Source organism: Ranitomeya imitator, chromosome 1 (genome assembly GCF_032444005.1).
Source record: "Ranitomeya imitator isolate aRanImi1 chromosome 1, aRanImi1.pri, whole genome shotgun sequence".
Classification (NCBI taxonomy): domain Eukaryota; kingdom Metazoa; phylum Chordata; class Amphibia; order Anura; family Dendrobatidae; genus Ranitomeya; species Ranitomeya imitator.
Genome location: NC_091282.1, coordinates 903,305,564 through 903,321,953, shown reverse-complemented (window position 1 = coordinate 903,321,953; position 16,390 = coordinate 903,305,564). Strand labels below are relative to the sequence as shown.

The following is a 16,390-nucleotide window of genomic DNA, read 5'->3' as shown; positions in this document are numbered from 1 at the left end:
CAAGAGTTAGAAATTGACAGAATCCATAGGTTGCGAAAACCGCCCACTATCTACCCAGAGACACACTCATGAGAGTACACTTCTTCAAAACAAAAGAAAAAATCCAAAATTACTTTAGAGAAAATAAACACTTCCCTGAGCCATTTGAAAAACTAAAACTATATGCTGACCTCTCCAAAGAAACGATAGAAGGGAGGAAAGCTTTTCAAAGCATTACCATACCTCTCAGAGACAATGGGGTCCCTTACAAGTGGGGATTCCCACTCAAGTTAATAGTCAACTACAAAGGCAACTTTATCGTTCTTAATTCTCCAGAAGAAGGCAGTATTTCACTATACTCACGACATAAAGATCGCCCTGACTCCAATGGTAAAATATGAAGAGATTTTGATACAGCTTATTGATTATATAAATGGGAAACCATCCCGATACGAAGCCAATTCTTATTCTTGGATGTTTGTTACTGTTAAAATTAATCTTAAGGATTTATTACATCAAATATATGTTCATTAACTAAGAAGGTGTTGCTTGGGAGCATGTAACACGAACTTTTTCCCCCCAACAGGTGAAGCCAGGTTCACTGCAGTGGACCACTTCAAGTGGACATTTCAGTTTGTTTATTGTTCCTACTCTTATTTAAAGTTTATAGGTTTATTAATCCTCCTAGGTTTGCTTGTACACAATGAGTTTAAAATTATCTTACAATGTAAGAGGTTTAAATAGTCCATACAAAAGACACACCCTTTGGAGAGAAGCCATGCCGAAATAATTTGTATACAGGAATCCAAATTTAAACACACAGACAACTGTTATGAATAGGTAATTCAGAACCACAATGGACCTTGAAGTTCAGAGCACACAAGTGACCTGACAATAACCCAAAAACATAGGACGAGCTCTGAGACGTGAGAACTCTGCTGACCGCAATCCCTAATCCTATCACACCACACTAGAGGTAGCCGTGGATTGCGCCTAACGCTCCCTACGCAACTCTGCACAGCCTGAGAAATTTGCTAGACCTGAAGATAGGAAAAATAAGCCTACCTTGCCTCAGAGAAATTCCCCAAAGGAAAAGGCAGCCCCCCACATATAATGACTGTGAGTAAGATGAAAATACAAACACAGAGATGAAATAGATTTAGCAAAGTGAGGCCCGACTTACTGAATAGACCGAGGATAGGAAAGATAGCTTTGCGGTCAACACAAAAACCTACAAACAACCACGCAGAGGGGCAAAAAGACCCTCCGCACCGACTAACGGTACGGAGGTGCTCCCTCTGCGTCTCAGAGCTTCCAGCAAGCAAGAAAAACCAATAAAGCAAGCTGGACAGAAAATATAGCAACAAAAATAACACAAGCAGCACTTAGCTTATGCAAGGCAGACTGGCCACAGGAACGATCCAGGAGGAAGCAAGACCAATACTAGAACATTGACTGGAGGCCAGGATCAAAGCACTAGGTGGAGTTAAATAGAGCAGCACCTAACGACTTAACCTCATCACCTGAGGAAGGAAACTCAGAAGCCGCAGTACCACTCACATCCACCAACGGAAGCCCATAGACAGAATCAGCCGAAGTACCACAGGAGGGAGCTCGACCACAGAATTCACAACAGACAACCCAAAATTTTCGCATAAAAACTTCCCATATATCTACTAGTCTGACAACACAAAAAAAGAAAGCCGGCGTGGTCACCATCATCAAAGGAACTATCTCATTTGAATTTCTAGAGGAGATCACAGATGCTAAAGGGAGATTTCATATTCTTGTTTGTTCTCTGAATAACACAATTGTTAATATCTACGCCCTCAACGCGGGTCAAAAAGGTTTCCTGAACAAAGTAAATAAGAAAGTCATGTCAGTCAAGAGAGGTGCCATGATTTGGTTAGGAGACTTTAATATGGTTCCGAATGCAAATATGGATTCCTCCAACCCAAATAGATACAGACCACACAGTTTAGACAATTAGATACATCAAAATGAATTATTTGACATCTTTCGGTGCCTAAACACCACTTCAATTGAATTATCCCATTTCTCTGACCCTCATCAATCAGCGTCACGAATTGACTTAATCAGATATCTTTACGCTCCCCAAGATCCATAGAAGTACTATAGAAAGGAAAACCTTTTCAGACCACTCCCCATTTTCAGCGAAAATTCAAATTGGCCACATGATTAATAAAAATCCACTATGGAAATGTGACGCTAACCTATTACACCACCCTGATCACAAATCAATAATAGAAAAATCATTAACAAATTATTTCACAGAAAATTCACCCACTGAAACAACTCCATTCACCCATTGGTGCGCCCATAAAGCGGTCATACGGGGCATCATGATCCAAATCTCTGCAAAAAGGAAAAGAATGTTCAGGATCCAGATTGAGGATATTCAAAATAAAATAAAAGATAAGGAAAGCGAACAACTAAATTCAAACCCCCCATCTACTCAAATTAAAACAGAGCTACTAAAACTCAGACATGATGAAAATAAGATTTTCTTGAGCTCCTATCACACCATGGTTAAAATTTCCAAAAGGAAACAGTATTCCTCAATTAATAAGCCAACATGATACATGACTTAATAGAATGAAAAAAATAAGACAAATAGGATCACCAAAATACAAACTCAAAATGGTACAACGGTATCTCATCCCCAAGATATAGCTAACTCCTTTGCAGATTATTACAACAAATTGTATAATTTACATTCCCAACCTTCCACCCCACAACCCAATATATCTGACATCGAAAAATTTCTGACCTCAATTGACCTTCCAAAATTGACCCACGACGATTTAGAAAATCTAACTTCCCCATTCTCCCAAGAAGAAATCGAAAAAACTATCCTCCAATTCAAAGACTTTAAATCGCCAGGCCCAGATGGTTTCGGAAACGAATATTATAAAACTTTCACCAACTTACTTTCCCCACATCTACAAAATCTTTTTAATATAGCTAGTTCCTCAGGTAATTTCCCAGCAGAAATGTTAGAATCGACAATTATTTTGATCCCCAAACACAATTCCGACTTAACCCTTGTTAAAAATTACAGGCCAATTTCACGAATTAATACAGACCTGAAGATTTACTCCAAGCTTATAGCAAATAGGCTCAAATCCTATTTGCTGTCATTGATTCATGGGGACCAGATGGGTTTTATTACGGGTCGTCAAGCGCCAGATGGCACTAGAAGACTTATTAACTCAATCAAATTGATTCATTCCTCTAAAGTGCCAACGGTAATTATAACTCTAGACGCCGAAAAGGCTTTTGACCGACTAAACTGGCTTTATTCAACATCAGTTTCATGGAAATTTGGGTGTAACGAAAAATATATCAACAGCGTCATGGCACTCTATTCAAGGACAAAAGCTAAAATTTATGCAAACAATTATTCCTCTACACCATTTGATATTTCAAATGGTACAAGACAAGGTTGCCCCTTATCTCCGCTTCTTTTCATTTTATCAATTGAACCACTGGCGCAATCAATTAGGCAAAATAATAACATAAAAGGTTTACAAACGCGAACACGTCATTACAAGATTGGGCTTTTTGCCAACGACCTGGTGTTTACTCTGACGGACCCTTATGAATCAATTTCTGAGCTACAAAAAACCCTTCACATTTTTTCAAATATTACCTTCAAGATAAATGAAAATAAATAAAAAATATTGCCATTTTACCTGACGGAATCAGAAACAAAGAAAATAGAGGACATGGCTTCATTAAGTTGGTCAGAAGGAGACTTCGACTATCTAGGCACAATCATCTCAAAAAACTTAGACACAATAATGAAGAAAAATCTGGACAAACTCTTGGAGACTATAAACGAGGACCTAAATTTCCTCGGCACCAAAGATCTCTCAATATTATAAGAAATATGATAGGAAATGGAAGAAGTGGGTTGAGGTAGACTCCAACTTATCGCATTAAAGGAAAGATGGTGGTTACTGCATACCTGTGAGGATAATATGTTATATGTTAATCTGTTAAGAATTGTTTAATAACTATCAAATTCTGTTATGACTGGACAGCGTGTCCACAAAGTTGCACTTCCCTTTCCCAGTCCCATTTCCCTTACCTCCCTCCCTCTCCTTACCCTTATGGCTCATCTCCACTTGCGAGGAAAACGGACGAGTGCAATCCGATAAAAAATCGGATTGCACTCGGACCAATGTTAATCAATAGGTGACATTCCATTTGCTTTTTTTTTTTTTTTTTTTCCCTCAGCCGAAATCAAACTGAGAAAAATCTGTCGGGTGAGAAAAAAATCGCAGCATGCTGCGTATTGTTGCAATTCTCGGACGAGACTCGCCAATGCAAGTCAATGGGTGCGAGAAAAAAAACGCACAGCACTCGCACCATGCGAGTGCTGTCCGATTTTTACGCACCCGTGTCCTTAGAAAAGTCGGCAATTCAGCGTAGAGTACAGTAAAATCACACTGACAGGTTAGATTAGAGTAGATATATACACATAGAATAGGTATATATACATATACTAGATTGTGGCCCGATTCTAACGCATCGGGTATTCTAGAATATGCATGTCCCCGTAGTATATGGCCAATGATGATTGCAGAATTCGCGGCAGACTGTGCCCGTCGCTGATTGGTCGAGGCAACCTTTATGACATCATCGTCGCCATGCTGTGCCCATGGCTGAGTGGTCGAGGCCTGCCGGCCTCGACCGATCAGAGATGTGGGATTTCCAGGACAGACAGACAGCTTGCAATAGCCTTGACCCAGGATATCCAATAACAGACTTACGTCTCCGCTGGGAACGCTGCCCGCATGTCTACTACCAATTGTAGGGGTTACACTCACTCAGGTGCAATGGCTGACACTCGGGAGGCAAGTTCCATTAAAAGTTCACAGGGTTTATTGCTCCATAAACCACATAGTAGATAACAGAAATCAAATAAAGTGCTAAGCATCTCTGGGAACTCTTTCAAGATTGTTGGAAGACCATTCCTGGTGACTACCTCTTGAAGCTCATCAAGAGAATGCCAAGAGTGTGCAAAGCAGTCATCAAAGCAAAAGGTGGCTACTTTGAAGAACCTAGAATATAAGACATAATTTTAGTTGTTTCACATTTTTTTTTTTTTGTTAAGTATATAATTCCACATGTGTTAATTCATAGTTTTCATGCCTTCAGTGTAAATGTACAATTTTCATAGTCATGAAAATACAGAAAAATCTTTAAATGAGAAGGTGTGTCCCAACTTTGGGTCTGTACTGTATATATTCTAACGCAGCTGGTATTCTAGAATATGCATGTCCCCGTAGTATATGGACAATGATGATTCCAGAATTCGCGGCAGACTGTGATTGTCGCTGATTGGTCGACGCAACCTTTATGACATCATCGTCGCCATGGCAACCATTATGACATCTACGTCGATACTGTGCCCATCGCTGAATCAGAAACGTGGGATTTCTATGTCCTTTATGACATCATCGTCGCTGTGCCCATCGCTGATTGGTCGAGGCCTGGCGGCCTCGACCAATCAGAGACGCGGGATTTCCAGGACTAACAGACGGACAGACAGAAAAACCCTTAGACAATTATATCTATATCTATATCTCTTAAAAGCCGGTAATTGAATTACCAGCTTTAAAGCTATCTAGCGCTGCAATATATATCGGACCATTAATTTATTCTACTCTCAATCCACTCACTGAAGACCCTCGATCTGTAGAGTAGAATAAATTAATACAACAACCTTTGTGATTTTTTTCAATAAATTAATTTTTAATAATGTGTTTTTTTTTTTTTTTTTTAACCCTTTACTAGTATTGGATAAATAATGGATAGGTGTCATAATTGACGCCTCTCCATTATTAATTAGGCTTAATGTCACCTTACAATAGCAACGTGGCATTAACCCTTCATTACCCCATATCCCACCGCTACACGGGAATGGGAAGAGAGTGGCCAAGTGCCAGAATATGCGCATCTTCCAGATGTGCCTTTTCTGGGGTGGCTGGGGGCAGGTGTTTTTAGCCAGGGGGGGGGCCAATAACCATGGACCCTCTCCAGGCTATTAATATCTGCCCTCAGTCACTGGCTTTACTACTCTGGCGGAGAAAATTGCGCGGGAGCCCACGCCACTTTTTCCGCCATTTAACCCCTTATTTTACTAGCTAGAACGGCCAAATTTTGCATATACACACTACTAACAGTAGTGTGGAATATGAAAAAAAAATGGTGATATGAGATGGTTTACTGTATGTAAACCAGGTCTCATATCATGTCGGGTTTGTGAAGGAGAAAGCAAAAGCCGGTAATTGAATTACCAGCTTTAAAGCTATCTCACGCTGCATTATATATATATATATATATATATATATATAGAAAAAAACAGGAACAGCATCTAGTACTACCTCAATGGTGTGCAAAGCTCTCCCAACCAGCAGTCCAAACGGCCTCCAGTAATAATATCAAAAAAAGAAAAGCAGCACAAAAAATGATACAAAAAGTGGACTTTATTGCCTGAGCAGGCGTGGCAACGTTTCGGATATAAGAATCCTTTTTCAAGCAGTGAACATGTGAGTGAGACCTCTCTTTATACAGATACTAAACATATCCAATTAAAGCATTCATTATATTCAATATCATAAATGCTGAATCAGTGTAAATACCAATATTACAAAAATCAGTGCAGTAGTGTAATCAGTGCTTCACCTAAAACATTCATTATTCATAAATACAATGCATTACACATCCTGTGATTAATCTTAAAATTCTGCTCAATGAGCAATTAATACTCATAAAATCCAGGTGCTCCATTCCCCAGAATCATGGTTCTATCAAACTTACAGCGTTGTTTTCATACATGCCCCCATGTCTTCGGCGTCCTAGCGCACTCACTGCGCATGTCTGTGACATCACTGCCAGCGTACCCATAGTACACAGGCACGCAGCTGCGCAGTACCGCCAAGAAGACTGCAGCGCCATCTTGTTTAAGGGAGAAATCGTCCTAACACACCTACTGCGCATGTCTGTGACTTCACAGCCAACGAACCCATAATACACAGGCACGCAGCTGCGCAGTACTACCAAAAGAACTGCGGCGCCATCTTATTCAAGGGAAAGACCGCTGTATGGAGTGCTGAATCACTACAATAAATGATAATAGCAAAAAGGTCAAACTATGTCCGATTTACATCACCCCGCTCTCTTTATTCTAATTAACTAAAAAAAATAAATAAAAAAATTAAAAAAAATTTAACACCTAAGAGCATTAATAGAAAACTCCATATTGTGCTAGAAATGAATCAAGTTGTGCTGAAGGCACATCCGAAACGTTGCCACACCTGCTCAGGCAATAAAGTCCACTTTTTGTATCATTTTTTGTGCTGAAGGCACAACTTGATTCATTTCTAGCACAATATGGAGTTTTCTATTAATGCTCTTAGGTGTTAAATTTTTTTTAATTTTTTTATTTATTTTTTTTAGTTAATTAGAATAAAGAGAGCGGGGTGATGTAAATCGGACATAGTTTGACCTTTTTGCTATTATCATTTATTGTAGTGATTCAGCACTCCATACAGCGGTCTTTCCCTTGAATAAGATGGCGCCGCAGTTCTTTTGGTAGTACTGCGCAGCTGCGTGCCTGTGTATTATGGGTTCGTTGGCTGTGAAGTCAGACATGCGCAGTAGGTGTGTTAGGACGATTTCTCCCTTAAACAAGATGGCGCTGCAGTCTTCTTGGCGGTACTGCGCAGCTGCGTGCCTGTGTACTATGGGTACGCTGGCAGTGATGTCACAGACATGCGCAGTGAGTGCGCTAGGACGCCGAAGACATGGGGGCATGTATGAAAACAACGCTGTAAGTTTGATAGAACCATGATTCTGGGGAATGGAGCACCTGGATTTTATGAGTATTAATTGCTCATTGAGCAGAATTTTAAGATTAATCACAGGATGTGTAATGCATTGTATTTATGAATAATGAATGTTTTAGGTGAAGCACTGATTGCACTACTGCACTGATTTTTGTAATATTGGTATTTACACTGATTCAGCATTTATGATATTGAATATAATGAATGCTTTAATTGGATATGTTTAGTATCTGTATAAAGAGAGGTCTCACTCACATGTTCACTGCTTGAAAAAGGATTCTTATATCCGAAACGTTGCCACGCCTGCTCAGGCAATAAAGTCCACTTTTTGTATCATTTTTTGTGCTGCTTTTCTTTTTTTGATAAAATGTATATGTATATGTATATATGTATATATCTACTCTAATCTAACCTGTCAATGTGATTTTTACTGTACTCTGCGCTGAATTGCCGGTTTTTCTAAGGACACGGGTGCGTAAAAATCGGACAGCAATACGGATGTCATACGGATGTTGCGATAAAAAAACTCGCATCACACTCGCATGGCACTCGCACACGTTACATCCGTTTTTTCGGTCCGTACATCGGACCATTTTTTTCTCACACAAGTGGAGATGAGCCCTTATTCTCCTGAGAGCTGATTATATGACTATCTCCGCATGTTAATACTAAATTCCAAAAGAAATAATAAAAATTATTTGAAAGAGAATCCTCAGTGCATGATGCGATACTCAAACGATTCCTCATAGGAAGTGGGTAATACAAACAAAAACCCTAAGTTGCAATGGTAGGGAATTTTACCATGACTTGACTTTTGCAATTAAAGCGTTAATTGAAATTTACATATGGGTTTCAGACTAAGGCCGGCGTCACACTAGCGAGTTTTACGGACGTATGAGTGCAGAAAATGCGTCCAGCAAATACGCATTGCACATGGCCCAATGATTCTCTATGGGGCAGCTCCTATCTGCCGTATATTACGGGTGTAGAAAATCGCAGCATGCTGCGTTTGTCAGCGTATTGCGCAAAAAATACGCCAATGAAAGTCTATGGGGGCGAGAAATTTACGGAGTACACACGGACCATGCGCGTGACTTGCGAGAAATACGCAGCGGTGTTCTATAGAAAAGCCGGCAATTCAGTGCGGTGTACAGTAAAATCACACTGATAGAATATGTAGAATAAAATATATATATATATATATATATATATATATATATATATATATATATATATATATATATACACAGTATTTTCCGGCGTATAAGACGACTGGGCGTACAAGACGACCCCCAACTTTTCCAGTTAAAATATAAAATCTTCTCAAAAGTCGGGGGTTGTCTTATAGGGTGGGTGCGAAGCAATCTGCGGTCGACGTATATAGTGGGGGGGAGTGGTCCCGATGACGAGGTGAGGGAGCGCCTCACCAGGAAGGTGTAAGTGAAGCAAGCTGTCAGCGTCTGGGATGCCAGGGGTATGCAAAAAAGAGAGAGAGCAGTGCTGTGCCTAGAAAAACACTCCTCTTTCACTCATCTGGCTCGCCCTTGTATCCTATTATCTCCTTCTCTGCCTCTGCTTCACTTACACCTTCCCGGTGAGGCGCCCCCTCACCTCGTCATTGGGACCGCTCCCCCCACAATATGTGGGGACCGCAGATTACTCCGCATCTGCCCTATAAGACGACACCTGGCGTATAAGACGACACCCAACTTTTGAGAAGATTTTCAGGGGTTAAAAAGTAGTCTTATACGCCAGAAAATACAGTAATTATATTCAGCGCTAGATGGCTTTTGCGATCTCTTTCACAAACCTGACAGGATATGAGACATGGTTTACATACAGTAAACCATCTCATATCCCTTCTTTTATTACATATTCCTCTTCAGTAATGTAAGAAGTGTCTGTGTCAAATTTGGGGTCTCTAGCTATTAAAGGGTTAAATCCTGGAAAAAATTGGCGTGGGCTCCCGCGCAATTTTCTCCGCCAGAGTGGGAAAACCAGCGACTGAGGGCAGATATTAATAGCCTAGAGAGGGACCATGGCTATTGCCCCCCCCCCCCCCCCCCCCATTGCTAAAAACATCTGCCCCAGCCACCCCAGAAAAGGCACATCTGTAAGATGCGCCTATTCTGGCACTTACGCCTCTCTTCCCACTCCCCTGTAGCGGTGGGATATGGGGTAATGTGCCAATACTGTCCGTGGAAACACCATCACAGGGAGACCAGTAAACGAAAGGGCAAAATATTGTAGATACACTGTTCCCAGCAATCAGATTAGGTGGGGGAATAAAACCTGATGACTTTTTTTAACCCCTTCATGACCGATGCTTTTTCGGTTTTGCATTTTTGTTTTTCGCTCTCCTCCTTCCCAGAGCCATAACTATTTTTTTTTTTTTTTTTTTCCCCCCGTCAATACGGCCATGTGAGGGCTTATTTTTTGCGGGAAGAGTAGTTTTTTTTTAACTACCCCATTGGTTTTACCATGTCGTGTACTAGAAACCGGGAAAAAAATTTAAGTGCTGTGAAATTGCAAAAGTGCAATCCCACACTTGTTTTTTGTTTTTGCTTTTTTTTTTTTTTTTGCTAGGTTCACTAAATGTTAAAACTGCCCTGCCATTATGATTCTCCAGGTCATTACGAGTTCATAAACAGCAAATATGTGTTTTTTTTTTTTTTGTTTTGTTTTTTATCGAAGTGGCAAAGTTTTTATTTAAAAAAAAAAAAAAAAAAAAACTATTTGCGCCATTTTCCAATACCCGTAGCGTCTCCATTTTTAATGATCTGAGGTAGGGTGAGGGCTTATTTTTTGCAGGCCGAGCTGACGTTTTTAATCAAAAGATCGTATCTGCACAAAAATGTGATCGCTCGTTATAGCATTTTAACCACGGGTTGTTATGTCAATGCACCGCTGATTCCAAAATCCCCCCTCCTCCCCAGTCACGTGCCTGGGGTCAGCGGTGCACGTATTTCCAGCCCAATGGCCAGACGCACGTGTTTAATGCCAGTTTGACAGAGGCATTTAACTAGTTAATAGGCACAGGCGAATCATGATTCCGCCCATGCCTATTGCGGACACGTCAGCTGTTTTTCAACGGCTGACATGTCGTGGCTTTGAAGTGGGCTCACCGCCGGAGCCCACCTCAAAGCTGGGCTCCTGACGTTGGATTTACTATCCTGTCTGATGTCAAAGGGGACATGGTCATCACTAGATTTGTGTTCCCATTAATTGTCTTGTGATGTCAGTCACCACTAAATAAGGCAGATCACTGAATCTAGACTGGGCCATAAGAATTATTTTACACTTAGACTCATGAAAACTAATTTTTATCAAAGTGCTAGGGTAGATAGTTTGGTACACTGTTCCTGAAGGGATCACTTTTTCTTGTGTATATTTTACTGTGATCCCAAAGCTTCTGCTCTGATAACTTCTGTTTTTATCCTTACAGGTGGATTTGATGACAACTCTCCCCTCAGTTCAGTAGAAAGATATGACCCACGCAGCAACAAATGGGAATATGTTGCAGAGCTAACTACCCCAAGGGGTGGAGTAGGCATAGCCTCGTTAATGGGCAAAATATATGCAGTTGGTGGTCATAATGGAAATGCCTATTTGAATACTGTGGAGTCCTTTGACCCAATTAGCAACAGGTAATAGTCTGAGATTGCACACTTTGAGTTTGTGTTTTGTTGTTGGACTGTCCTAGAGATCAGTCAAGTTGAGAAAATATAATAGAATGCTCCTACTACAGTGCTAAAAAAATAAAGGGAACATTCACATTGAGGTGTTTAATTCCCAAGTCACTCACACTTCTGTGAAATCAATCAGTCCAGTTATGACGCAACACTGCTCACGAATTAATTTATCCTGCTATTGTGCAATGTGTTACAAACAATCGGTAGAAATGATAGGCAATCTGCAAGACAGCCCCTATAAAGGAGTGGTTCTGCAGGGGGTGACCACAGACCATTTCTCTGTTCTCATCCTTTTTGGCTGTTTTGGTCAGTTTTGCATTTTGTCATTGCTTTCAACCCTTGAGGTAGTTTACAGTAGCATGAGGCATTGTCTAGAACCCACAGAAGTTGCGCACACAATTCAGCTCATCCAGGATGGCACATCAATGTGAGCTGTGAGTAGCTGCGTCTGTCAGCACATTGTGCAGAGCATGAAGCGGATGCCAGAAGATGTGGAGGGGGCCCAGCAGCAGTACCGCTACCTCCTTTGTGGAAGGAGGAGCAGTGCCAGAGCCCTGCAAAATTATCTCCAGCAGGCCACTAACATCCATGTCTGCTCAAACTGTCAGAAACAGACTCCATGAGGGTGGTATGAGGGCCACCGTTTTCACAAGTGGGTGTTGTTGAGCTTACATCCCAACACTGTGCAAGGCAATTGGCATGTGCCAGAAACCACAAAGCTTGGCAGATTTGACATTGGCACCCTGTGTTTTTCACCAATGAGAGCAGGTTCACACTGAGCACCTGTGACAGTCTGGAGATGCCATGGAGAACATTGTGCTGCCTGCAATATCCTCCAAGTTGACTGGTTTAGCAGTGAGTCACTAATGGTGTGGGGAGGCATTTCTTTTGGAGGGCTGCACAGCCCTCTGTGCTAGCCAGAGATACCTTCACTGTCAAGTTTCCGGGCTGAGATTCTTAAACCCATGTGGCTGAAATGTCAGGAGTTTGTGCATGATGAAGGCATTGATGCTTTGGCCTGACCTGCCAGTTCCCCCAGATCTGAATCCAGTCGAGCACATGTGCGACGTCTCGTTCCATCCACCAATACCACGTTGCACCACAGACTGTCCAGACGTTGACTGATGCTTTAATCCAGGTCTGGGAGGAAATCCTCAGGAGAACACTGCCTCATCAGGACCATGCTCAGATATTGTAGGGAGGTTATACAGGCATGTGGAAGACACACACTTGCTCACACTGAAGCATTTCTACTGAAGTTGGATCTGCCTGTACTTTGATTTTGAGTATCATTCTAAATCCAGACCTCCATGGGATATTAATTTTGATTTACAATGATTTTTGTGTTTTATTCTCAATCCATTCCACTATGTAATGAATTATGATAGTGCTATTTATTTCATGGTGCTTTACGTGTGTAAAGGGGTATACAAAACGAGTCATTGACTGGCTCAGGAGGAGAGAGGAACCTATCTGTGAGGGCTTACATGAATAAGATTTGCAACAGGAATATTTCATTCAGTGATCTCTAGGATGTGGTAATTTTAGTAGTCACATTTATTTTTTGGAGCATCGTAGTTTAAATGAGTAGAGGACACCTCTCCCTTCTCGCTTTTCTTTCAGTCAGTGGATCTTGTATGGTCTCATGTTCAAGTTAATAACCTTCTTGTCTCTCCAACTTATACTACAGATGGGAGCATGTTGGAACTGTGGCTCACTGCCGGGCTGGAGCTGGAGTTGCCGTCTGTGCGTGCCTGACCAGTCAGATCCGGGATATTGGCCATGGCTCAAGCAATGTGGTGGACTGCATGTGACCAGCAAAACTGTATTCTAAACTCTTAGACAAACTTGTGATTGCCACTAATATTTGACTTGTTTACTAGGAATCTTGTTTGTGCGTGTTTGTATATAGTTGTTATATGAAGGCTGCTCTCGTACAACCTCCTATGCTGTGACATTTAAAGGGAAGTGATCATCCAAAAATTTAACTACTTTAAATCAGGTTTAATGTTTATCTTTTTTATAATTTAAGATCTTGTAAATTTCATACTGGCCACTGGAGCTTTTAAGACTGTTTCAGGAAATCCATGTGACCACACTCTACACACACTTGCATCAATACAAAAGCAGGGTTTAAGCTTAACTAGATCCACAGTTGCGAGCTCCAAGATACTCCACCTCACAGATGATCAGTCAGTAATCCTGCCTCTGATCAGGAGCCTACTGAAAGTGCTTCCTGAAAGGAATGGCTTGAGTGCTTTCATATTGCATTTAGGCACCCCTTCAGTGTCTGGGCTTGCGTCCAAACCACCCACATAACAGGATTTGGATGTTTGTGCCACTGGGGCTATAGAAGACTATACTAGTGGCAACAGAGTGAAGGTGGCTCCGTCATGCATCACTTTTTGGTGTGTATGCCTGCTGCAGGTGGGCACGTGGATGTAGTAGCCAATTCACATACTGCCCCCACTTCTTTCCTGGACAGCACTTCTACCCATAGAGTAGATTGGATGTATTCATATGGTCATTGAAAGTATAGATCGGAGAGTGAGATCTGTTTAAGGGCAGTCTCACACGTCCAGATATTTCCGGTACCGGAATTATCCGTGTGCCGGTGCGTTTCTGTGGCACACGTGTGCCCACTGGGTACCACACGCACCGTGCCGGAGACAGCGCTAAAGTTTTGCGCTGTCCCCGGCATCGTGCTGAAGCCCCATTCATATCTTCCCTGCAGCAGCGTTTGCTGTAGAGAAGATATGAATATTGGTGTGTAAGATCAATATCCAGGTCCCCACCCCCTGTGTGCCCCCCTGCTGTGATTAAAATACTCACCTAGCTTCCGGATCCCTCGCAGCGTCCTGTCCTGGCCGCACCTTGTACTGTATGAGCGGTCACGTGGGGCCGCTCATTTACAGTAATGAATATGCGGCTCCACCCCTTTGGGAGGTGGAGCCGCATATTCATGATTGTAATCGGCGGCCCCACGTGACCGCTCATACAGTACAAGGTGCGGCCAGGACAGGACGCTGCAAGGGATCCGGAAGCTAGGTGAGTATTTTAATCACAGGGGGTGGGAGGGGGGCGGGGACCTGGATATTTATTTTACACACTAATATTCATATCTTCTCTACAGCAAACGTTTCTGCAGGGAAGATATGAATGGGGCTTGAGCACCAGTGAGGGGGGGACAGCGCTTAATGTAGTGCTGTCTCCTGCACGGCACATGGACTGCACACGGACAACGTCCGTGTGCGGTACGTGTTTTACAGGGACCCATTGACTTTAATGGGTCTGTATAATACGTGCGCTCCCACAAACACTGACATGTCTCCGTGCTTGGCACACGGAGACACGGTCCGCAAAAAATCAATGACATCTGAAAAGAGGCATTGATTTTAATGTGTCTACGTGTGTCAGTGGCTCCGGTACGTGAGGAAACTGTCACCTCACGTACCGGAGGCTTTAATGTGTGAAACTGGCCTAAGTTGGTGCATGTCTTGTTCTGATTTGTGCAGATCAGGTTCTGCTGCTAAAGTCCGATTAGAATCCATAAAGCACACCGAAGCCATACTTTGTACTTCAAAGTTTCAGCCATTTTTTAACTGATCAATTGCTGATCAATGTGACTACAAAAAGTAGAGACTACCTGTTTCACTGAAACTAAGGTAGTTGTTTTTTTTTCTTCCCCCCCCTTTCTGACCTTGAAGCTGAAAAAAATAATTTTTTTTACTCATTCACTTCTGGATTACTGCCATTTGCCACACGGCCCTCCTCTCTACAATCTAGCCTGAGTGCAGCTCATACACTGATGCCTCCACCCTGTGCTAGTCATTGTACATCCACTATATGTTTAAAATATAAACCTATCAAACTTGTCCACAAAGCTCTTCCGTGATACACCACTATTGTTCTCCTCACATATCTCAGGCTTGGAGCATTAGCCGCATGGAGAGGACAGGTACGGTGGTAGACAAGCATTCTTCATAATGTGATCCACTCATTCAAGTCTAATGCACTGTCCTAGGCAATTCCTGGTGTCCATAGTGTTACATGTACCCTAAAAACGCATCTCTTTAGCCAACCCTGTCATATTAATTCACTAGGTTATTTAAACTATATATTTTCTGATGCCACATTCCCTTTAATCACTGAGCAATACTACAAGTCTGTTTTTTTTTTCTTCACCTTTTTACATAACTGTACACTTAAAGGACAGCCTGTAAATTTCTTGAGGTGCCAACTGTTTTTTTTCTATTGAGGTTTCACGGTTTCTGCTGTCCCTGTATATAATCTGCATTGGTGTTTTGTGTGTGTACATATAGAAGTATATTTATTAAAGTGTTTTTTTTTATTAATAAGTTACTAATTTTGCAAATTGACATTAAAGTTGTTTCCAGTTTGTTTCTAAATGTACATGACATGGGCTACAATTTTCTGTAAACCCGAGGGGAGTATGGCCTTACTACACAAGGTACGGACAGGAGTCTGGTGTTTACAAGCTCAGGGCAGAGATCAAAGCAATCCTCAGCTAAAAATCCTTTAAGCTATAAAGCCCTCGCACTGCTCACATACAGCATTATTTGCCACCTAGATGTTAATGTGCAGCCTCATCTGTAGAATTAGATCCCTACAGTACAGCCTACTTACCACTACATAATATAAATCTTGTTGGTCTGGAACCTGGAGGTGGCCCACTTGCTGGTGTGTTTTGCGGTTGTTGGCTTGCTCATACATCAAGTTCAAGGGCATTTCGCCCTTTCGTCAGTGGTGCCTGAAATGTGGTAGCTCAAACCCATGGTTTGCGAAACCTCACCCCGAACCATTGCTTGCACCTCCATG

The 16,390-nt window shown here is 41.8% G+C and overlaps 1 protein-coding gene across 3 annotated transcripts in view; it reads left to right on the top strand.

The window, feature by feature from the left end:
* The window catches only part of KLHL8 (kelch like family member 8), a 51,677-nt gene extending 35,713 nt beyond the window's left edge, over nucleotides 1–15,964 (top strand). Inside the window, exons 9-11 of one of the 3 annotated variants that reach the window (XR_011316064.1) lie at nucleotides 11,305–11,506; nucleotides 13,242–14,321; nucleotides 14,629–15,964. Coding sequence is in view for 1 of the 3 variants with exons in the window: in XM_069743379.1 (XP_069599480.1) it covers nucleotides 11,305–11,506; nucleotides 13,242–13,365 (326 nt within the window). In the remaining 2 variants the exon portion in view is untranslated. Of the gene's footprint in view, nucleotides 1–11,304; nucleotides 11,507–13,241 lie in introns of all 3 variants that reach the window. The other 2 variants (XR_011316063.1, XM_069743379.1) reach the window with 2 other exon arrangements.
* The last annotated feature ends 426 nt before the right edge of the window (nucleotides 15,965–16,390 follow it).